The sequence below is a fragment of the Penicillium canescens genome, assembly GCF_028828765.1.
Source record: "Penicillium canescens strain IBT 15451 chromosome Unknown utg000010l_segment0_segment0, whole genome shotgun sequence".
Classification (NCBI taxonomy): domain Eukaryota; kingdom Fungi; phylum Ascomycota; class Eurotiomycetes; order Eurotiales; family Aspergillaceae; genus Penicillium; species Penicillium canescens.
Window position 1 is genome coordinate 2202675 of NW_026703972.1, and position 24429 is coordinate 2227103.

Consider the following 24429-nt stretch of genomic DNA (forward strand, 5'->3'; position numbering starts at 1 on the left):
TCCTTGCCGCGCTTGGAGATGTCGTCAGCCTCGAGAGCTGTTTGAGGAACAAAGTGGTTGTCAGCAGAGGTTCTGGGCATTCGATTTTTTCATATGGTTGTATTCCTGCTCATCCAAGATACATCCTCCATTCCAGTTGCTCTAGATCACAGATACGGAGAAACTTGGGGCTGGCGATACGTACTTAGGGGCGGGCTCTGCTTGAGTTTGTCGACCTTGGCAGAGTCCTGTAGGGTGGAGGTGAAACGCTAGCAGCGGACCTTTCCCTTTCCCAATGCAAGTTAACAAGCTTTCTTGAAGCTTTTGTAGGGCTGGAACCTCGTGGAAAGATTAGCCATGGCTTAACGAATCGAACAATCTCGCTCCCCGGCTTACGCCGCGTGCCTGGTGGTAGGCCAGCAGATATTGGACGAAACGGCCAAGGACAAAAGTGAGTTTGCGTCTCTCCCAGAGCCGCGAAACATCTATGTACTTTGTGAAACCGACCCAGTTGCTTCGGGGCTGCGGGCTAGTGCCCCACCGTATTGCACCAGTAGAGTTTAGGCATTAGTCCCAAAGCAGGTCAAACAAGCGAGATTGGGGATGAATCCCAGCGCAATGGTGGCTTGCCCCGCTGTTGGAAGCATTTTTGTTATGGGACACTTTAGCGCTGGTAGCCTTTAAAAACCCACCGCCAGTCGTCGCCCGCAATTGTTTTGCTTTTCTGCAACTTCCTGTTTCGAACGAATACAGATCTGGTACAACTGTCTCAAAGACGAAGCATCACTGTTACATCTTGTTGATTCCTTCAGCTCCGGTGAAACATTTCTTAATATTATGACCCACTCTTCTCGTACTCGTAATTTTCCGATGACTACTTCGTTGTCAACGCAACTCGCCTACAGTTTCCGCAAAGAGCATAAGACTCCGGGATGCTCAAGCTGATTAGAGATAGTAGTTAGTGGTGCGCAAGCGGAGCGTGTAAACCCTCTCGCTTACCCAAATCAGGCTTGTCAAAATGGAAAATGCTGTCACGCAACTCAAGTGGAATAAAATCATCAGTCCAGTTGGCTATCATACGGTGGTTAATGCCAATGCCTTGATAGGCCTTATCGTGTTGAACTAATGAAGAGCAGCGAGCATCTTAAGCTTTCCTATGTAGAAGCTCAGATTTCATGACGCAGAGTGAATTCATCTGGAGAAACTAGAAACGTAAGAGCTACAATACCGGCTCTTGATGCACAATGAAATAGCAAAAGACCACCAGGAATAAACAAAGATTTCAATCCTGACCAAACCTTGATTCACGCCAGGGGAAAGCAACATTTATTTGCTTGGAAAGTGAAGCAGAGCGAGCCAAAAAAGGCAGGTCTACAGGCCCCTTCAAATGGCTATTGCTTCTGTGGCACCGAATCGTCGCGGGAGCACTGCTTGTGCGCCAAACCACCAGCAGTCTTATCTTAACCATGCATGCAACCATTGCTTAGTTCACGGCTAGTGAATTTCCTGCCGCTGCTCTCTCACTCGTATTAAAAGCAGCCACCATCCCGTCTTTCTTTTCCCATCGACTTCCGCCATGCCTACACCTCACCATCCTTAGTAAACCACCTCAGAACACGCTGGCTCTCAGTGCGTGTCTAGCACAGAATTTTCCAGACCTCAGATATACCCTCAATCATCAGCCAACTTCACGAATCTCCCTCTGAAAAGCTACGAATTCCCCGATATACGTATATCGCATTTACTATGGTGTTTTGAGATGGCCCACTCGCTTACATGGCCCACTCGCTTACATGGCCCACTCGCTTACATGGCCCACTCGCTTGCAGACCACGTTAACTCTATGTTGCCTGATATGGAAGGCAATAACGGTCACCACTGTAGCTGAAAGGGTCATTTGGAAATAATTCTAAGTCAGCAATCGCTACTTTATATATTGCTAGTAAGAAAATCACTTCCTAATTTCTGCTATTCTATTCTAACCATTGCTACACTGGCACAAATGGAGACGGATGAGATATTTTGGCTCGCACGGGGCACCTGCGGTCTGAACACTGGCGATGTAGGCCTCGTTGACGGAGGGCTACAGCGCCGTGAGGGCTGCAGGCGGGCCCGTGGCACTCCGTATATTCTAGGAGGAAAAATAGCTATGCGAGAGCATACGTGGTATATACATGAGGGGGTTCCGCGGTGGGCGGGAAGAAACCGTCGCGGAGAGAGCCCGGCTCTCCCTCGAAACGGCGATGTTCTTTTCGAGGGAGGGGAAGGCCAGGCGATATTTGTGTGCGATGTCCAGCACGGGATATCGTGGGCCCGACGCAAGGGGCTCTCACGCAACAGTCCCGAATAGAACCTATCATTTAACTCGTCGCTTATACCCTAGTTCAATTATTTGGAGGACTATTGAATTCAAAAATCAATAAGGTCTTATACGTAGTCTTGTGGCCATCACAAGTCTCAGCTTACTGGAGTAGGCATTTCCAAGTTGTCCTAATAAATTCGTTTCATCTCTAGACCATCTCTTCGACGTATAGGCCACAGAGGGCGTCAAGCATAATCGGGGCGATATTTGGTTGTCGACCGACCGAGACTGGGGGAGATCTGGCACGACCGAATAACCGCAAGTTCTTGCGTATGTTAGTGATAGAACGCGAAAAAGCAATATGGCGAGGTCTAATTGGAGGATTCTGGTCGGCTGTGGCCTCCCGTCGGGCCGGTCATGAGTCTATCACGTAGCCACCATGAGTCAATCATGCAGCATATATGAAGTCCATCACAACCATCATGGATCCCTTATGCGGCAGTTACGTCTCACTTCTAGGAATGGGGCCTCATTCCCATCTCAATTTCCCAGACGAGATTCTGAGCCCACGATCTCCGTCACTCATAACTGTACTGTGATATTCTGAATAGCTAGGATCTAGCCGCCGTTTTAGAACCTATAGTAACAAATTTAGCACTGGTAGGTTCTTATTTTATGCAGTGCTCAAGATTGGAGCTTTAACAAGAGCTCTTTGCCGCACGAGCTGTCACGTTTGGATGTCTATTGAGGCCTATAATAGGTCATATTTGTCTGGATATACGCGTGATGCATTTACTGACAACTTTTTCGACATGATTGAAGGCTACGGGGCATATGATGGATCCTTTGAAAACCATGAGCAAGCCAATACTCACAGTTCCCTGAGAGGGATTGTGTCAGGAAAATGGTGATCAGCATCGTATTGACCCAAACGGTACCTCTGGGATTCTAGAGGATTCGATACCGGGTATTCTCGAGGCTATTTTAACCCCCTCGATCCCAGTAGATAGGAGAGGGGAATCAACACTCTTTTGATCTCATCATTGGGGTAGTTCCCCTTTTTTATTCTGTTGCGCCAATCGCCTAGTACATCCATTGTATTTCCCTAGCTATACAGGATATTCCTGTCAGTTATGAGCCCGGTTGCTCGTTGGTAATCGGGATAGCACGCATCATCAGACTCATTTACGTCTTCATCTGCCTCTGTTATCCTGCCAGCGATTTTTCCTATCCGCTCAGCCACCGACCTACTTTTATCCCCAGGATATCTCCATCATGTCTGCGGAATCCAAAGCAGTAGCGGAGACCCTCTGGGATACTAGTCTTCGTTCGGATGCTCAGTGGAGGACCTGGATTGCTAAGGTCGAAGCTGCAGCAACGAAGGGGAATGTATGGCATTACATGAATCCGAATCTATCTGAGGATGAGGTCCGTAAGGCCCCAGTAGATTCGCGCGACTCCTATCCACATCCTCGTGAAATCAATGAGGATGCCACTGATGTCTCGCAATTATCAGACGCGGAATACAAGCGATACCAGCGGTTGACCTCGGAATTCGATAAGGAAACTAGCTGGAATGAATCGATTCGCACGAAGATTAACAAGGTAGATGCCTTGATTGATGCCAATGTTGCTCCCGAACATCGTCATATTCTCGAGGGCAAGGTCACTCCACATGAAAAACTGGTCCGCTTGAAGCAGCAGTTTGAGCCCAAGGGCGATACTAGCCGCCAAAGCGTTCGAAACGCATGGAGAGATCTGGTCAGAAGACCAATTGGCAGAATCTCAATTGATAAATGGCTTGCAACATGGTCAAATCTCTATGAAGAGGGTAAAGCAATGAATATCCCGGACATTGCATACCATGACGATAAGGGAAACCCTCAGGATCGAGATGCCATTCGAGATTTCCTCCAAGCCGTTGAATCATTCGATGAGGTATTTGTATCCCTTTGGAGGAAAGATATTATGAATAAGGATTTCAGAATTTCCTTCCAAGATATCTTGGCAGCATACCGGAATCACCGAAATGCTAAGGGTGTTGTCAAATCCCCAGGAAATTCTAGCAGCATCGCATTCGCTGCTACTCTTAATGAGCATGAGCCCCAAGAAGGACAGAATTCCGCTCAAGGCTCCCACAATTCTCGAGAACCTCGCTCCAATTGCGTCTGCGGAAGTTCTCGTCATCATTGGAAGAATTGTTTCCATATCAACGCCTCTAAGAGGCCTCCTGGATGGAAACCGTATGAGGATGCTGCAAAGCGAGTAGAACAAAACATCAAGAAGCTCAATGCTGAAAAGCAGAAGGAGCTCCGGAAATTTATGAAGGATAATGGTCAAGAGAAAACCGCCCAATTGGCCCTTACCCAGGCGGATGATGTATCCACTGAGACCCTCATCTTTTTCACTGTGTCTCCATTCGTATTCAAAACCGCCTTGACTCACCCGTTGGCTGCCTGCTGGATAATTGATTCAGGCGCCAACACTCATATCAGCAACCAACGAGACCGATTCATTACATTTACCAAAGAGGAACGCGAAGTGGTCCTGGGATCAGGCAAAGCAATTGCCCAAGGACGAGGAACTGCAAAAATTTGCGTTAACCAACCAGGTGGAGGAACTATCTGGGTACACCTCAAGGATGTGTGGTATGTCCCAGGATTCCAAACCAACGTCATCTCCGTATCAGAAATCAAGAAGAATGGATTCTTCTTCAATAGCGAGGTTCCTGCCATCACTCGTCAGGGGACTTCGGTTGCTATGTGCACGGAGAGATTTGGCTTATATCTCCTAGATGAAGGACAACCTCCCTATGCATTTGCTACCGTTAAGACCTCTGCCAAACCGCTCGTCTCAGTGGCAACCCCACGAATATGGCATAGACGGGTTGGCCACCTATACGATAAACGCATCAAGATGCTTGCCAAAATGGTTGATGGCGTTGAAATTCGGCCAGATAATGACGATTCGGCCCTGTCAAATCCCGAAGTGTGCGAGACATGCCAAACCTCTAAGGCAAAACGACAAATCTCACGACGGCCGGCTGACAGAGGGTATATTCATGGCAAATTCGGACGCATTCACTTCGACTTGGTACATATCAAGGATGGTTATAACGGCCATCAGTGGTTTTCACACCTTTACATTGAAGGAATTCGGTTGCATATGGCCCAAACCCACGAGAAGAAGAACGGCTGTATTCAGGCTATTCAAGCCTTCATTGCAATTTGCCGTACACAACTAAAGATGGACATCAACGTGTTCAAGAGCGACAGAGAGCCTACCTTAGGCAATGAATTCATGGAGTACTGCAGACAAGAAGGTCTGACAGTAGAACTCAGCGTGGTTGGAACGCCGGAACAGAATGGATTTATCGAGAGGGCAGGAGGAATCATCATTACCACCGCGAGGGCCCTTATCGCTGATTCAAGCCTACCCAAGAATCTTTGGCCAGAGGCAGTGGCAGCGGCAGTGTATTTGATAAACCGCATGCCTACCAGGATGCCCGACGGCAGGTATATTATCCCATGGGTTGAAGCTATGCAACACAGGGACCCTTCGCAGGATCTGCGCCCAAACCTCTCGAATCTCCGATTGTATGGATGCAGAGCGTACGTGATGCGCCAGGGAATTGCCAAATCTGATAATATGGAGCCGCGCGCTGAGATTGGATATTTGGTTGGATATGTTGCATCGAATATTTGGAAGATCTGGCTTCCTCAATTGAACCAAGTCAGGGAGTTCAGAGATGTTGTTTTTGACGAGAATATACAATATAATCCCTCTGAAACTGCCGTGCCGATCGCACCAGCAATTCATGATGTTGGATATTGGGATACCGAGGTAAACGACTCGAATCGAAGACACTCGAGAGATGAAGAATTTTTCGCGGATTCAGTGGAACAGAATACTCCCGCACCTGAACATTCCAAGAAGCAAGCTATTCACGATAATAGCACACGTGTCATGGAGAGAACACCACCTCCTATGATAACACCTTTGCCAACGCCTACTCCAGCTGCTTCACCCAATGAAATTCCTGGTGCATTTCCCACCGAATCTCGGCCTATTCGTCATGAACCTGAGGGGGTGGGGCATCATACAAGCGATCCTGCACAGCAGCTTCATACCGAATTGAGCAGCACCCCGCCATCGAATCCTCCACCAGGATATCGCCTACGAGGAGAAGTGGCACCTAGAAACATCGACTCATCTCTCTCAAGAAGCAATATCATCGAAGGAAAGAGAAAAAGGGCTCATTTCGCAGCAATCGAGGAAACAGTTGAGCCAACTGAGTTAATTGAAGAGGATGAGATTCATGATGGTGTCCTTGTGGCCTTTACTGCGGGTCTGACTCAGCAGAAACCCCACCGAGAGGATCTTCCCCCTGAACCAAAAACCTAGGGCTCCGAAAGGAATATGATCATTCATGAATATTCATGAATATTTGCGAATATGAATAATATGAATTGCATAATATGAATATGAATAAGAGACTTATTCATATTGCATTATTCATGAATATTCATGAATGATCATATTTATTCATATACTGAGAGAGCATACATTACCGTTCATGTTGTTACGTCTCAATACAGGAACCCATTTTCATGTGCCTAAGACTCTATAACAAATGCGTTCACCATCTCTAAGATATTACATTCCCATAAATCTTAATATTATCACAATCACTTTTTTGGAACGCTATTTTTGATACTGTCCCTTCAGTAGCATAAGCCACCGCATAGTCTCCGCATTTAGACAGTGTCTCCTGAGCCCCAATACATCCCTGGCATTGCTGAACTCGCGTTCAATCCCTACCTCCGCTGATGGAATTGGCAGGTAATCTCGGGCTGCCTTTGCCATGAGTGGAAAGCTAAATACATTCGCCTTCCACCATTTGAGAACCCATTCCTCGTCTGCATCGTCAATCATATGGTGGGACCAACTCACCGGTGGCGCGTCTAGATATCTATCAATGTCTGAAAGAAGCGTCCGCTGTGATGGCTGTACTTTTCGCAGCGTCCTCCACATAGTCTCGGACATTTCCGGCGGGCGATCCACTACACACGACATGGACAACTCCTGCGGATACTCCCTCTTTAGGAACTCCCGCACTTGAGAGATGATCAGTCCCGCATCTTGCTCGCTCATCTGCGATCCAATCAAAGACGATTTAATACGCGGGTCTAGGACGGAAGCCACGTAGTAAAGAAGATTGGTGTCCATCTTCCTTGCAAACTTGTTCATCTTTTGGATTCCTCTTTCCACCGCATCCCGGATCTCGGTATCCACACCTTCAAAATCACCTTCGGCTTTTTGAACCTCGTCAAGGAGGTCGTCTAGACTCCAATAGATAGGCAAGCTCTCAACAATCGTGGGACAAGATTTTGATACGGAGTTGGTGTGATCCCAGAATGGCTTAAGAACCTTCGCTACTTGTTGAAGAATCGACCATTCGTTCTCGTTTAGTTGAAGGGCGTGAACTTCTGGATGCATCCGAACAAATTGTCCAAGTTCCTTCTGTAGCCGAAGGGCGTCCGCTATCATGATATAGGTTGAGTTCCATCGAGTGTCAACATCGTAGCCCACTTGCTTGGCTGGTGACACATCTTTCCAATTTTGGCGGCGCTGTGGACTGCGGGCAACCCATAGGGTCAGCAGCCGGATCTTCATGATTGCTCCCTTCGTGCTGTGGGCAGAGGTGAATGTTGGGCTACTTTGTGTGGCCATGTCGTCCAGTATAACCTTCGCCTCTCGAGCTGAGCCGGCCCTCAGGGAAGCAAGTACGTCCCTGCAAATGAGATTTATGACGTGGGCAAGGCAAGGAATGAAGCTCTGCCGTCCACGAAACCGCATAAGAGGTCTGATGCGAAATTGGTCGTCTTTATCGTCATAGTTCTTGAGAAGCTCGGCGTGAAGACTGTCGCAGAGAGTTCCATTGTTGGCAGCATTATCCCCCGTAATTGTGAGGAGCTTTGGCGCGACGTCTAGTTCCTCGAGCATTCTAATCACAATTTCCGCAAGGTTCTCCCCAGAGTGCGGTCCACATATGTCAGTAAACTCCAGAAGCTCTTCCCGCTTCTCAAACTCGGGTGAGATCCAATGGCCAATGATGCCCATGATCGCTATCTGATTCTCCGATGTCCAAACATCAAGAGACAGCGCAAGCGTGCGACTACTACTGGCTAATTCTTCTTTCACGCAAGTCCGGTTTTTGCGAAATTCCTCCTTGATCCTGTTGAAGAGAGTGTCGGCCGTCTTGATGGGTAATATAGCCCCTGTCGCTTCAAAAAGTGCCCTAAATGCCGGATGCTCCACTACCGTAAACGGCTGTCTCGTTTGGACAACCCATTGTATCAGCATTTGTTCAAGGCCCGCCCTTTCTTTTGCAGGTGTCAAAAAACTGTCCAGGGTCGTTCCGATAGTTGACGATGACGTGATGTCTGATCCGGAACTGATGCGGTGCTTAGCCTGGAGATGGGCCAACAAATTCGAAGTGGAGCCATAGCGTGCCGAATCCCTGGATGACCAACTGCACTGCCTACAGACTAAGAGCCGATCCTTCTTTGGTGGCCCACCCTTTCGACGCCAGGTGTTGTCTAGCTTTGTGATCCAGAAATGCTCGAGGGTCCAGCTCGAATATGACTTGGCTTTTCGTCTCTTGTAAGTCGGTGGGCTACTCTGACTGCTAGTCAACCCTGATAGCGTGGGATCTAGCGGTGCGGGCGAAGACCTGGGAATGGGTAAGGACAGCACGGATGGGGACGTCTCTTCGCCTTCTGTAAACTCGGATGGTGCTGGTGAGCAGGGGCTCTCTATTTCACGAATATTTCCTTCCCATGGCTCAGGGAGTAGGGAGGGTGTGCCATTGTTCAGAGCATTGTAGTCGCGACGCGGAAGACCACGCGTCTTTCGCACAAATGGGTTAGGTGAGGATGCCATTCTGTATTTGCTCAGTGTTAGTAGTCCAAGTGGTACCTGGGAGCGAGGCGGGGCACACCTTTAGTATCACTCGACAATACTTGATAGCATGGCGGGTCGGAAATGAACGGTGAGAATGAAACAATGATGGGGAAACACTAGCTATGCTTTCGCCTGATGCGAATCCCAGTAAAGTGGAAAGTTGATAGGTCTTTTCTTTACACGCGGCGGTTTCTCACTCGCGACTCTCATGGTAAACAATCTGTAACCTGCATGAGAAGTGAGTTAAGGTGGCATGATAAACGCGTTTTTACGTGCCAATAGTCATGGTTATAATAAATCTAAACTTTGGAGTAGATCGAGTGGGAACAAGAGAAGTTATGGTAGTCGATTTAACTAGAGCAGCAAAGATGTGGAAAGACGACTTGTAGATATATATAATTTCGCTCGACTTTCTGTAGCAACCGTTGGTCACCAAAACTAGACATTTACCTATAAAAAATCACGAAAAATAATGACGCAGAATATATAGAGCTTACCGAGCCCTACAATATAGGGTATATACTTCAGAACATGGATTGCATGGGAAATATTTTCTACTATGCTTGACCGAGGCCGTGATCGCACTTGAAATACAAGTTGGCTAGTGGAAACGTGTTTTTCTGTAATACAAAAACCGGGGAAACGGAAGATCCATTAATGCGCGCAAAATGCATGATATGAATAATATGAATGCGAATATGAATAATGCGCTTATTCGCGCGAATACGATATTCATTTATTCATATTCGCGGGGTGCGAATATGAATATGCCCTATATTCGCATTCATTTATTCCTTTCGGAGCCCTAACCCTTGCTGGGGATTGGTGTAATTACGGCTGGAGTGCGCCATCAAACCCGAACTCTTTACTCCACTCAGCATGCAAGGCATCTGTTGGTATCACCAGGTAGGTACTGTGTACACAGTTAAGTGGACAGTGGTTATGCTTCCAAAGCAAAAGTCAATTTGATTCATGTGAAATAGATGCGTATTCCAGGTCGTGGTCCAATGCCCCTGAACCCATACGGCGGGAGCCGCAGCTTAGCAAGATTATGTACGTACAGTGTCTTTGCTTATTCTGACGGGAGGATATGTCCCGACATATACTATAGCTTACTTTCCGAAAGATTTTTTGTTTTTCACGAGCAAGTTTATGAACTCCGCGAGGGTCGGGGTAAATGATTTAACACGAACAAACACATACTGTGCCCTTCAAGGATACCCTTACGTTGCTCCTGGGAATTGTTACCATGGTTCCCATTGCAAATCCGGTAGACAATTGCATACTTAAAAGACCTTGTAGCCCCCAAAAGCCGATAGAATAAATTATAAAGACTAGGGTTGCGGCCCTGGTCCAAACCCGAGCTGATCAAGTTCAATACGAGGTAACCTCTTTTCGTTGTGCTTAGTCGATTTAGCAGAAATACACTGTCATTCGTTGGCCAAAAACAGGATAAGGATAGCATAGCAAATATGTGCATCAAATATATTAAGATTCGCAGGCAGTGGGACTCCTTTCGTTTTTGAAAAAGTCTGTTCGCTGTGGATATTGTTGAACTCCGCGGATATTAGACCTCAAATGATAGGTTCTATTCGGGACTGTTGCGTGAGAGCCCCTTGCGTCGGGCCCACGATATCCCGTGCTGGACATCGCACACAAATATCGCCTGGCCTTCCCCTCCCTCGAAAAGAACATCGCCGTTTCGAGGGAGAGCCGGGCTCTCTCCGCGACGGTTTCTTCAATAGTTCCTTTTACAATGGTGCGTCATAGTTCGGCGGCCCCCAGTCTAACCCCTGGGGGACAGACCACCCTGGGCTCCTCGATCTATCCACCAGAGTACATATGGAATTCCCTCTCCGACTCCCAGCAGGACTCATTCATCTCTACTGTGTCCGCGTCCCTTGTTGCGGGCGACGGGCAGCGCAAGCGCCCACGTTTAGACCTCACTGCGGAAGAGGATGCTGACGACGGTAGGGTCCCGTCTCTTGTTTTGCCAGTCCTTCCCCGTTTCCCCGGCCTCGACCGTGCTGCTATTATAGCCGTTTTCGAGCACACCTTCCGACCAAAGAAGGACCTCATAAAACTCCGTAGCCCTGAGTTCAAAGCCTCGGCACCGGATGGCGAGTCTTTCGACTTAAAATCCACATCATCTGGCCTGCAATTCCGCAAGGTAGTCTCAATTAAGGACTGGGGAAATGACGCATCCCTCTGGGCCCATTGCTTTAGCAATTACGTCGCTGTCTGGTGTGATTTCTTCGCTGCTAAGCACCCGTTATGCATCAGTGGAATGGTTCTCTTCCACCGCCGCATTTGTGACCTTGCTAGGGCATATAAATGGCAGGACTGTATCCTGCAAATGGCCCTGGACCACCACCAGATGGTCGTCGATAAAGGCGACCTCACCGTTTCTCTTAGCGATTGGGAAATTGGGAAAGCCCTCGAAAGCTCCTACCTTCGCCCGGACAACGTGCTCCCAGCAAAGACAGCGCCGGCTACCCCAACCACACGGTCAACGCGCTCTACCGCTGCGCCAAATAATGACACTGTCATTTGTGAAAAATTCAACTCTTCTGCTGGCTGCCACTGGCGAACATGCCACCGAAGACACGTCTGCTCTAAGTGCGGCAACGACCATTCCGTGACAAGCTGCAAAGTAAAACCAGTGAGTTAGGAGCACGCCGGGGTCGGCCCTGGTATAGGTCAAACCCTGTCGCCACCAACTAGCTGGCCAGCCCCGCGTCCCAACACTTCTATTCAGTTTGAGGTCTTCGACCCTTCCCTCCCGCCTCTGCGTGATTCCGCTTCTCCCTTCATTGCTTCGGCGTGGAAAACCCTCCTCGAACGCTATCCTGGCAACCTAGGGACTATCTGCAGCGGCATCCTTACATTCGGCTGCCGCCTCGGTTGTACGATCCAGCCAAGATACCGTCGAACTCCTAATCACCGCATCGAGGAACACTCTCTTATCACCCAGAAGCTCTCTGATGACCTATTATGTCGTCGGGTGCAACCATCTACTGGCCCCGTCGTTGTTTCCCCACTAGGGCTGGTGCCTAAACACGACGGGAGCTGGCGCCGTATCCATGATCTTTCCTACCCGCCGGGTCGCAGTGTCAACGAGTCCATCCCCGACGCTGCTTCTACTATACAATACATATCTATGGATAACATCTTCGATCTCATACGCACGTCTGGACGAGGATGCTATATCATCAAACGCGACATCAAGGATGCCTTCCGTAATATCCCAGTCGCCCCCGCTGACCGGCCCCTCCTAGCCTTCTCATGGGATAGCAAGACATACATGGAGTGCTGCCTCCCATTCGGCCTTTCAACGGCACCCTTCATCTTTAACCTTTTTGCTGAGGGCCTTAACTGGCTCCTAACCGCTTACTTGCCGTTGGCCTCTATCGCTCATTACCTTGACGATTTCATCGTTATTTTTCCTTCCTCCGTGGGAGGTCTCTCTAAAGCCCTTACCGCTTTCAATAGCGCATATATTCCTCTCACGGATGCGTTAGGCATCCCATGGAATGACTCGAAAGACGCCGCGGGTACCGTGGTCAGTGTCCTTGGGGTCAAAATCGACACGACACTTCTGCAGGCCCGTATGCCTCGCGATAAGCTAGCACGCGCATCTTCCGAAGCCGCGTCGCTACTACAGCTAGATCGTGTCTCGCATAAAGCTTTGCAACGTGTAGTCGGTTTCCTCCAACACTGCTCAATAGTTATCCGTCTCGGCAGAGCCCGCCTTCAGTCGCTCTACAGCGATCTCGCATCCTTCCCGCCTCACCAGCGCTCCGTCCGCCGCCTATCCCATGATAGCCGCGGGGATCTCGCGTGGTGGAGGGACACTCTCCCGTTATTTAACGGCATCCATTTCTTCGAGAAGAGCCGCCCCCTAGTTGCCCTCTACACAGACGCGTGCGACTCAGGTCTGGGCCTCTTCTTCTTCTATGCGCCCTCATGGGACTCCGCCAGGGACTGGATGTCTGCAGCGCCTCACCTGCCTTCCACCCATGCGGCTATTGTGGACGCCTCCTCCGCCTGCGGCGACGTGGCCCACATTAACATTAAGGAGGTCTCTGCGATCCTGCAGGCCTTCCTCATACACAGCCCCCATTGGGCTCATCATCGTGTCCTCGCTTTCACGGACAGCGCCGTCGCGTTTCATGGCCTGTCTAAGCAGGCACTCCGTGGGCCGGCTCATCGCTCTCTGCTCATGCTTTTCAGCATAGCAGCCGCCCTTGACATCGAAGTCCAGCCACACTGGCTTCCTTCATCGGAGAACCTACTAGCTGATGCACTGTCCCGTTCCGATTATAGGATCATCGCTGATATTTGCCCACAGTGGACGAGCTCCTTTCCCTTGCTCCGCCAGCCTGGTTCTCTCGACAGCCTATTTTCGTGAATGCTGGCCATGCAAAGTTGGTCTGGAATGGCCTTGCAGAGGGAACCAGAAGAGGCTATCGCTCTGCGCAGCGCTCGTACACCCGTAGCTGCGCTATTATCGGAGTGCAGCCCTGGCCAGCCACTGCCCCGTCGATCTGCACTTGGCTTACGGAACGCCTGCTGGGCGCGGGTAGTTCCCCACCTGTGAAGCCCGATTCAGCTATGTCTGAGCTCTCGGCTCTCCGCGCGTATCACATCGATAACGGTCACCTGACACAATTTTTGACCTCCACGCAAAGCATTTTCGTCGCATGATCGATGGCGCTCGTCGGCTGCAACCGCCCCGCCAAAAGCGGATTCGCAACCCAATCTCACGCGCCTCAGTCATAACCCTTTCAGGGAATATCTCACATATCCCTGCCCAACCGCTGGGGCTCTCAGCGGCCCAGAAAAATGACCTTAATCTTGCCGTGGCCGCCCGCGTTGCCTTCGCTGGATTCCTTCGGGTCGGGGAATTTACATACTCAGCTGCCGACCTTAGAAACACTCAAGTCTTCGCTGCTACTAAGTTAACCCGGGCGGATATCAGGTTCTCCCCCACCATGGACCACGTCCTCCTTACCTTGAAGAGAAGCAAGACCGACCGAAACCACGAAGGTGTCAATGTTGTCCTTGCAGCAACAAACGACGCAGCCTGCCCCGTCGAAGGCCTTTCTAAGCTATTCCTCCACGACTCACAGCCTATGTCTGCCCCCTTGTTTACGCTCTCCTCTGGCCCCTTCACCTCATCCGCCTTCCAACGTGCGGTTATCTCTAAGCTCAACCGCGCCGGGGAAGATACCACCTTAAGGGTCACAGTTTCAGAAAAGGGGCAGCACAGCACGCCCACAACGCAGGCTTAAGAAATGACCACATCCAAGCCCTCGGGAGATGGTCATCCGAAGCCTTCCGCCTTTACTTCACAACACCTACGACAACACTGTACGCCTGGAACCGTCAATTCCAGACCGGTCATCCAACGCCGGTCTCATCTTCCATACCACCAGCCCCTCCACCATCCTCTTTTGGCCCACCGGGTCATTTGGGCCCGCCTGCAGCCCTCACGGCGCTGTAGCCCTCCGTCAACGAGGCCTACATCGCCAGTGTTCAGACCGCAGGTGCCCCGTGCGGGCCAAAATATCTCATCCGTCTCCATTTGTGCCAGTGTAGCAATGGTTAGAATAGATGGTAATTTTTACTTTTTGAAAGCGCTTGTATCGAAATGGATATGCACTGTCCAGTAGTTCCATGAAAGCCCCATACTGGATGCAGCAAAGTAAGCATCCTGGCAACCAATCCCGGTTAGCTCAATGAGATGTTATTTTTGTACCATTACCCCTGGCTTAATTGCGGATTCTTGCCGGTACCCTCGTGAGAGTTCTAAATTAACAAGCGCCCCAAAGCAGCTAGCCAGCCACCAGTGAGGACTAAGGCATGCATCACAAGTTCTTCCCCATCGAAACACTGTAACTGTCCAAGCGAATTGTGAAAGACTCTTATATGCAAGAAGGGAGGATCGTTCCCTTCACGCCATACTATATTAACTATAATCCCACCCGTTGGTCCTGCTTCCCTGAACTTCAGCCGGATCGACTCTCTTCACTTTTAGACTCTGTCAGGAAAATGGTGATCAGCATCGTATTGACCCAAACGGTACCTCTGGGATTCTAGAGGATTCGATACCAGGTATTCTCGAGGCTATTTTAACCCCCTCGATCCCAGTAGATAGGAGACAGGAATCAACACTCTTTTGATCTCATCATTTTGGGTAGTTCCCCTTTTTGATTCCGTTGCGCCAATCGCCTAGTACATCCATTGTATTTCCCTAGCTATACAGGATATTCCTGTTACTTAGTGAGCTAAGTACTAAGGTGGTCCGTGATCGCTGCCAGAAGAACCGAACCGACAATTCGGAAATCGAAATACTTTCAATAGCGGTCATTATGTATGTGTGCTGATATATCTTCTTTCTTTCTAACCTTCCCCTCAATTTCAAATCCTCTCTTCTCACCTCAGAAATATACGTACCGCCACTGTACCAATTGTTTTGTTTTTCCCGAAGCTCTACTGCTTGCCAGTCGTAGCTCGAATTGGCCTTCCGACAATATAGCACGTCTAGAATAACAACCAAAAATCCTTCGACCTTGCTTCACCAATAGACCCCAACCACGTTCCGTTAGCCGTATACCGCGTAAATGGAGTACGAATACCAGTTTAGATAACGGCACTATGCCTCCCATTTTGATCGGAACAGGTCTAGGAATCACACGAGCATAAGATACCCACACTCCCATGGAATAGAACACATGTCAGGGGCGTAGGTCATTGGAAATATACAATTAACTTTGGCATTCGTGCGCATGCGAGGCAAACATCTACACAATTCAATGCATGTTAAACTCAGCAAGCAATCTTTCCGCTTTGAGTAAATACTCCTTTCGCAAATCTTCGCAATGCTGCAGATCGATAGAAAATTTGCCGCTGAACATCCATGAGCCAATTCCACATGAGTACTCCGCGTTAACCACAGCCAATAACTTTCTCTCCATGTAATTTTTATCGCCGGCAACATGATACCCCCAAGGGTAGGGATCATGCAGGGTAGCAAACAGGTGTTCAATCAAGTGGACACCTTTAGTGGTTGGAGATATTTCACGCATAATATCGCATAAGAATAAGGATATTCGGCAAACGTAGTCGTCGGGCGATAGTAGAACCCGATCTTTTTGCTTAAAGAGAGCCAATGACTGAGTTTCCCTGAATTCAGACCTCAAAAACATGCGTTCGGGCGCAAGGCCATCAGTCATGGTATCGCATGAAATGAAATTGACAAGCGCCTGCTTTGGGATCACGTCCCAACAGATATATTCATCGGCATTCGTAGCCCAGACCTTCGCCAATTCTGTGATAGCAGAGCCGCCGTATCGAGGTTGCTTGCCAAGGAAAAGGAGCAGATCGCTGACCCTGAATACCTGCGCTCCACATTCCATAAGAATTGCTGTGTCAAAAATCGCCATGCCGCTCTCTTGGCCAGCACTTTGACGACTGTGCTTGCGGAATGACGTGTGTAGCGTCCACCTCATGTCTCCGCTAAGAGATGCAAAGCGAGAGAGGTAGTAGGACCCGTCCATGGTCGTTTTTCCTCTATTGATTTGCGTTTTCAAGAGGTGTCTTCCAACTTCTTCCGCCAATCCTGCCATTGTGGAAAGGCTTTCTTCCATTCCCATGATAGGCGCGATGATTTCACTTTCGCCTTGCCATTCTTCCATGGCATGAGCATCTGATGCAAATGAATCACAATATTCTTCAGTCATGCAATCAACGAATCGGGGAAATAATTCACCATACATATGGGCCCTTTGTAAGAATAAGGGGTATGGATTCTTAATACGCTGCGTTGCCATAAATTGATATACTAAAACACTCGTCAGCCTTCGAAACTTGCTTTCAGTTTGGTTTCAGACAATTTATCCAATCAAGTGAATCTTGTAGTTGACTCGAAAAACTGGAAGGATGCAAGTTTTGAAGAAATAGCCCGGTATTTTTCAGCGCCAATGACAAGGAGTGGACAACTTCGGAGGCTGCGCTGACTGATTGGGGTGATTCATCGTTCTCAGCCACAAATTGTCGAAGACCTTCAAAAATCAAAGTTTCAAGCGGCTGGGTATCGATACATGCCATCGTAGATAGGGATCTGTTAATGTTTAATACTGAAAGACCTTGGAAGACGCTAGCAGCATGTTTAATAAAATTGATTCAATATTTCTGGAAATCGATTTCACATCGACATACTTGCGGTTTAATTATAAAAATACTCGTTTTCCTTGCTAAATAGCGCCAGCCCCATTCTTCGCTAAATAAAGCCATCGTCGTCCCTTACCTTCGTGGAATGCGGCCCATGCACAAATCAATCCCGCTCCAGGACGCTCCATCGTTCGAACGCTCTGATCTTAGAAACAGCTCTATCTGCTATTCTAAGTAGACATTTGACGATACGCATCTCTTTTATGAGATAATTTAGAGAAATAGGCCTGGAGAGATCATGCAGGGCTTTGCAGGGCTTTGCAGGGCTTTGCTCATGTTCCAACATTCTTACGACAAATAGTGGAGGCTGCCTACCGTAGCTGCCGATCCAGTAACGCAGGCATATCGTGAAGTATTTACCTAGATCTGCGGCATGCTAAATCTGTCTGCATAGCGATGTAGATGGATATCGAATTGGAGGAGAAACCTGCGTCGACCATCATGTCGTCTTCGGCCTCGGTGGGTGTCTCTTTCGCCCGGGCCCCGTAAACGTGCCAGCAGGTTTGTAAGTATCAAAAGACAGTCATGGTCGGGCACACCGCCGACAGTTGTTGTCTGCTGCTGTAGCGTAAGAGGCACAATAAGTGCTCTAGGCCAATTGTCTTCTCTTTCACGAAGGTTTTCGGCTCGGCTGTTTGGTTCAATAATGGCGGATAACTGCGCCACTCGTTTGACACCTTCAAAATCTCGGCCCTAATGAGCCTCTTGCTGAATCCGAACTCCTTCATTCGTGTCGTGAGAGCAGAACGGCCACCAAATTCCATAACCAGAGAGAAGGCTCGCATCATCAGGTACAGTATTTGCTTTGATATGCTACGGATCCCGAGACAAACAGCACGGCAGGGAGAGTGTTGCCCGGTCGCCCGTAATTCAGCCTGATACTGCCTCAATGAAGCTCAACCTGGGTATTACTGTATGATCCTCCTGGAAATATCATATCGTATATCTAATATATGTTGTATATGTTGTATATGTTCTAGATGCCTGTGATGGCGGAGCGAGCAATAAGTCTAGTCCTGTTGTTTATTGTTGATCCTAGGTGATCCTGGTCCACGCCTGATCAGCACGGTGTAATACAGTACATAAGAGATGTAACGGCCCTGTACTGTATCAAATACGTCTAATCTAGGCAAAACTCGACGGAAATACGAAGCATATACAGTATGTCAATGGCCTACGAATTATTCAAATGTTCCCTTCTCCTAAAGAATGTGATGCCCTGAACCAATATGCCTGTCAAGTCAGAGCAGGAATGGCACCTGCCGATGCGTTGCCTCCAACCCAAAAATGGAAAACGCACTCGCGCAGGGGTGATTATACAGAAACGTCAAAATACCCTAGCATTTCAAATTCGGAAGTATTCGAGTCCAACTGACTAAGGCACGGTGGAGAACTTTTGGTTGGTCGTGGGGTTTAACCACGCGCCCGCGGCTTTCCACTCAAGATACGGCTCACAGTCGGGTATATACCCCATGCCGAAGCTTTCCATGGCACTTCAGCTGGGACGTAGCTATCAACAATCTTAAATTCGATCTTCATACATCGATTCTGACCAACGACCATGAAAACTTCGCGCCATCCATCAACAACGATTTGTATCTGCATACATAATTTTTCGTTCTGCACCATGCTAAGAATCATCTGCTGAATAGGATCCTCTCCGTCTTGCGATTCGCCGCTTCTCGGTGGTTGATCGTGTAAGAGTTTCAATTCACCATCGTCAGGATCGTACTTGAATACCTGTCCGGGTACCATTACCTCCCGTAAAGTTTCGATCGTCGATTTTTGTTGCACTGAGCTCATAGCAAATAGATTTCATATACTTGAACTAAATGAAAAAAGATAATGGTAACGTTCTGAACTCGAGGATCCCCCATTATATAAATAAATCCATAAATAAAGTAAAATATACAAGGAATAATCCGAATATTCCAGATTGCTTGCTTTCCTATGTGTTTCCATATATCGGTTACGGTGACAGCCACTCGAGGCTCCTTTGGTGAACTTTGCGGCCAACACGAGTTGATGCCAATCCTCTGGCGACGTGGCAGAAACCAGGCGCCCCGCCTCGCTGAGCTGCGGTCTGTTTCTTGGGATTTTTGATGCTTCGCTGTACTATTGCATTAGCCGCGCAGTCTGGGCATAGAATTCTCCCAGTAAAGCTCACGTCTTGTGGATCCTCCATGGCGATCAACCCTGATAACCTGAAGATGAGATCAACGTAGAACAACTGTGGGAGACGTCGGCTGTTATGATACGGGATGGAATCAACGCTGCATGAAAACAAAGTTGTGGCAAGGACGGTAACAGAGACCGGCATGCCTTCTTGAAACTCGATTGACGAGCAGGACCATGGAGGCATATGTGCCTACCAGCTCAGTCCTTGCCTAGGAGTGTAGCTGGTTGTTACTTCCATTTTGTGGTTTCTGGACTGCGGTCTTCCATGACGTAGTAAAGTCTTGTTGTGCCAAGGTCACCACCGGATACTCATTTAAATCCATAGAATCAAACATCATATTTATCATATTCTACACACGGTTCATTTACCTAGTATAAAGATTGTGCTAAATTCGTGCGTAGTTCCGCTATCCGCGGTTCCTCGTCTCTATTGACTCACAATAGAATCTGGCATATATTTTCTACCTCGCGGAATACGACTATCAAGCCTGATTTGTTACCAATCCTTCCCCTTTACATGATCCTTGAACAAATCAATAGAGTTGCCGTTGGACGTCGTAACCAGGTTCAGAGTCGAATTGGTAGCTGATTCCAAAGAACCAAATAGTAATCATAGTGATTCAACGTATGGGTGATGTTTTGCTCAGTCAGAGAATCCACTCGGTTAGTATTAATCAAGTTCTCGCCATTGCAAATCTCTCCACTTGATGGAATCAAGCAATACATTGTCTGAAATATGCTATTTCATAGTATCTACATACATTGTGAGCTTAACCATGCCTGGGGAGCTCATAGAAACTCGAAGTCTCGATTGGCACAGGTATGCTCAGTTTGTCCATTCACCTTCCGCATTGAATAATATAAGCGGATGAACAACGACAGCGCGAACATAGCGGGCATGGATTTTGGCCTGAATGTGGAATCTGCGCAGCTGGATCCTTGTGTGTCCCTCAACAACCGAGCTAGATAAATCGATCGCGCTAAATGCAACTATTTTCCGCTTTCCCATTCTTTGGAACTACCTTCAATCGTCATTTAAGGTGTCTATCCCCACTTCCGATGTTGCTTTCAGCCACTTGAACAGTCTCATCAATTATGTGACTGATAGCGGGCACAATGAGTCAGAATACGCGATACTGGATGTTGTGAGTCCCGAATCCATTTTCAGGTCGCAGACCGGTTTTTCCAGTCAGTGTTCTCCCAGGTTTTATTTGAGGGGCTATGTGACAGGGAGCAATTAAAGTTGGCTACTGTTGCTAGTGGGTGGCTCTTTTCTTCAGAAAGGCGCGTGTAACTTGGAGCAATTGTTCGATACCAGATACTAACCGCTGATTCCCTCCGAAGGGCCAATTCCACACAACAAGCTGTCTGCAATTGTCTTCAAACCGATGCCACGAACGGAGATATTGCCACTCTAGAGGGAGGGCTAGGTGTTCTGAAATTGCATCAAGGCCAGCGAGCCTAGATTGAAGATGTTGTGGGTATTGACTTGTAAGGAGAAAAATGTTGTCATGACCCGATCAATAGGAGCAATTAAAGCCCAGGAAAGTTCTCGATGTCCTGTTTATTTATAGGCATTTCGTATTTGCCACAGAACAACTTCAAATAGCAATCAAGTCTCTCCATGGTATGCAATCGACTCCTTAACCTAAGAACCTCGCTGACCTCAACACCGAGACGGAACCGATGACCAAGAATTGGCCAACATAGTTGACCATGCAACCCATTGCGTTGCACAAACAAGTCTTTTATACCGGTTATCCCTTGATGAAGAAGATCGCAGAAAAGCCAAATATCTGGCTAGGAAAGGCTGTCCACTACTATTTTCGGTAGTGGGATTGCATACATCGGTGTGAAAATCGCCATTCCTTTGGTCGCCGGAGTGGCCGTGGCTATTGCTCATGGGGGTGTTCTCACACTTGGATGGGGTGCTTATCTGTGTTGTCGGAATCTAACGACGGTAAGGCTATACTGCGTCGGCCATAGCTATATACACACATGTTCAGCCTGGCAATCTTACTTAATAGTCAAAGACCAGGTCCGGCGGATGGTCGAACCCCTCCAGAGGATTTGGCTTTTTTGCGAGGCTACTTCAAGCTAGACGACAAGGATTTGTAGGTGACGACGATGGCCTACACTCGCAATTTGCGAATAACATGGAGAGGTGATACAGGATTGACGTGCGACGAGACTGAGTAGAACAGGAATATACCCGAACATTTCTGACCTTGGAACTGGAGGGCTTGGAATTGACTGTCAGCGAAATCAAGAGTTACGTTGAGAAGAGTGATTCCTGGTCGGAGTGGCACATCTGATTTGAGGTTGGCCAATGTAGTGATATCGCCTTACGGTGAGAGTCGACCCAAAGTCTTGGACCTTACGAGGGATGATGTAGCAGGGCAAGCTCACATGAAAAACTCTTATGCAGACTGAGAAATCCACCTTCATTCTGATGGAACCTGTCCTTGCGCTGATATCTTCTGTTTTCAGCGTGTCTTTTGACCAAGAAAAGAATGGGAAAATTCGTAATAGAGAAGACGTTTTCCAACCCGCGTCGTCCAATACAGAGTGTCATGGACCGCTTGAATGACCGATATCGACTAAAGTAGGAGAACGTTATCAAAGCATGCTCAGTCTCGGTTTTAGAAGACTTATCGTAAACTGCGCATAGCCGTAAGTAGCTCCACACTCAAATGACTGCTTTTCCGGGCACCGTTGAAACTAAGAGATGTTGATTGCGGCTGTGACTGGCGGCATGCCAATGAGCACGCTCGAGCGTACAAATCTCCACTGCGGTGTTCATAATTGGCAATTCATTTAGACATTGACATTTCCCAAGGGACTAGCCAAAATCTAGTCCCATGTCCGTATTACTAAGGCCCTATAGGAATTCCCATAAGGGCCAATTCCTACTGGACCCACCCCCATATGACTACCCTCTTACTCTTAGTGGCTTAGCTAGCCACATAAGGAGCCGATGTGGCTTTGAGTTTTTTCTTTCTATTGTGCTTGCCCACTACAGTTAGACGTTATATCTGATACTAGATAATTTTCTCTGTACACCTAATCTACTTTCCGGTTATAGAGTTACGCATGCCAGAAGCCATGAATTACCACTCTTTGCAGGACACAAACATGCTGGCCTCATCATCAGTATTAAGTGAAGAGGTTTCATATACCTATATCAGCTGCGAAAGAAAGCACAACACGAAAATGAATGCCCAGCTGGTCGTTATGTCAGTTGTTACGGAACCAGATTTGTACTTCAATACTGCAAGATTGCACTGCAACAACAGGTGCCAGTGTTTCGTTCCAGTATAAGAATGGACTCGGCTCACGTGCTGCTGATTCTGGCTATAAAAGTAACCCTCGTCGAAGGCACTTTTAAGAGCGAACCCAAAATCTGCGAAAGGTGTCAGGTATGCGACCACATCCTTCTTATCCAGGCTTGCGGCAACTCCTATAGGCGTTTCCCTTTTACTGTTTGCAACATTCACACAGGCCCCTTTCTCTACAAGAGCCTGCACTATTTCAAGCTTTCCCCGTTTTGCTGCAGCAATTAGGGGACCTCCGTCGTTGTGGCTGTTTGGCTTGGCGCCGCTTTCCAGTAAATATTTCAGTAGTTCGGCGTTTTCTTTCCAAGCAGCGACTTCAAGAGCGGCGCAACCTGACGTATCACACCTTAAATCCACAATAGCTCCTTCCTTCAATAGAATGCCACTGATTGCTACACTACCGCCATTGGCGGCAGATACCAGGGCAGGACTGCAGCCATTAGTTTGGAAATTGGGGTCAGCTCCATTTGCAAGTAATCGTTCGACTCGGTTTTTGTCATTATGCTCGGCACATTTGCCAAGCGCTTTATGAACCTCTGGTGTACTATTATATTCATGTCTCATCAGATGATCTGCCAACGTCATCAACATCTGCGGATCGTTCTGACTCCACGCAATATCGAGGGGTGTCTCCTCAATCTCTGTGCGCTTTATGCTGGCCGTTAGGTCTGCGCCCTTCGTTAGAAGGAATTCCACTGTTTCGACGCATCCTGAGTGGGTTGCGAGTAGGAGTGGATATCCATAACGAGGCTTCTCCTGGGAGCACTGCACAGGGGCAAGCAATTTCTTGACCATGGCAGTATCACCTAGGTGCGCGGCAACTTCTAAAGCATTGCGATATGCCTTTGGTGTCTCTTCACCCGGCGAAAGGTCCAGCCATTTGCGTAGGTTATGTTTGACTTCATTCGATAGATCGTCATGGAATAACGCGTAGTCATTTGGGGAGGCTCGGGGTTCCATTATGAAAAGTGATCACAATTCTGCTGAAATTCACCCCAACCAGCGCATTTAAGCTGCATCTGATACTTTCTAGATATATATTAGTAGATTAGTAATCTGGAAAACTTGATTATTTATGTGGTTCCATTTTTGGATTTGCTCTGCGAATGGCATGCAACTGATTAAGACCCTATAGTTCTCAGTCAGCCTGTTCTATTTCTACGCCAAAAAGGACACACTGGCCAGCGAATATTGGTCTAGATCCACGGTGCTATAATGGTACATGGGCCAACAAGAGAGCGGTGGTGGACTTACTCGCCAATTCCTATATCAGCAGAAAACAATGTTGATACGCTTTTGTACATAAGAGTACACGCGTTAATATATAGGGCTTGGCATTCGCACTGCGGAAATTTGTGGAGCATTTGTTTATTTTCTCTTTTCCTCATTCTTTTTTTTTCCATTCTTTTCTTCTGTTCGACTTTTTTAAAGAAA

General features: G+C 48.0%; 4 protein-coding genes across 4 annotated transcripts; 1 reads left to right on the top strand and 3 right to left on the bottom strand.

Annotated features, from left to right (window-relative positions):
- Nucleotides 1-3556: 3556 nt before the first annotated feature.
- Nucleotides 3557-5001, top strand: N7446_012424 (uncharacterized protein; the record flags this gene model as incomplete). Its single annotated transcript, XM_058521166.1, is given in 2 exon segments — nucleotides 3557-4929; nucleotides 4941-5001. 2 exon segments carry the CDS (start codon nucleotides 3557-3559, stop codon nucleotides 4999-5001), a joined length of 1434 nt encoding a protein of 477 aa, XP_058366532.1.
- An 11061-nt stretch (nucleotides 5002-16062) lies between these two features.
- Nucleotides 16063-16947, bottom strand: N7446_012425 (uncharacterized protein; the record flags this gene model as incomplete). The annotated part of the gene is made up of 1 exon (XM_058521167.1): nucleotides 16063-16947. One exon carries the CDS (start codon nucleotides 16945-16947, stop codon nucleotides 16063-16065), a length of 885 nt encoding a protein of 294 aa, XP_058366533.1.
- Nucleotides 16948-18895: 1948 nt separating this feature from the next.
- N7446_012426 (uncharacterized protein) lies at nucleotides 18896-19285 on the bottom strand (the record flags this gene model as incomplete). The annotated part of the gene is made up of 1 exon (XM_058521168.1): nucleotides 18896-19285. The coding sequence occupies one exon, from the start codon at nucleotides 19283-19285 to the stop codon at nucleotides 18896-18898; it is 390 nt and encodes a 129-aa protein (XP_058366534.1).
- A 3546-nt stretch (nucleotides 19286-22831) lies between these two features.
- N7446_012427 (ankyrin repeat domain-containing protein) lies at nucleotides 22832-23955 on the bottom strand (the record flags this gene model as incomplete). The annotated part of the gene is made up of 2 exons (XM_058521169.1): nucleotides 22832-22885; nucleotides 22999-23955. The coding sequence occupies 2 exons, from the start codon at nucleotides 23953-23955 to the stop codon at nucleotides 22832-22834; spliced, it is 1011 nt and encodes a 336-aa protein (XP_058366535.1).
- Nucleotides 23956-24429: the final 474 nt, after the last annotated feature.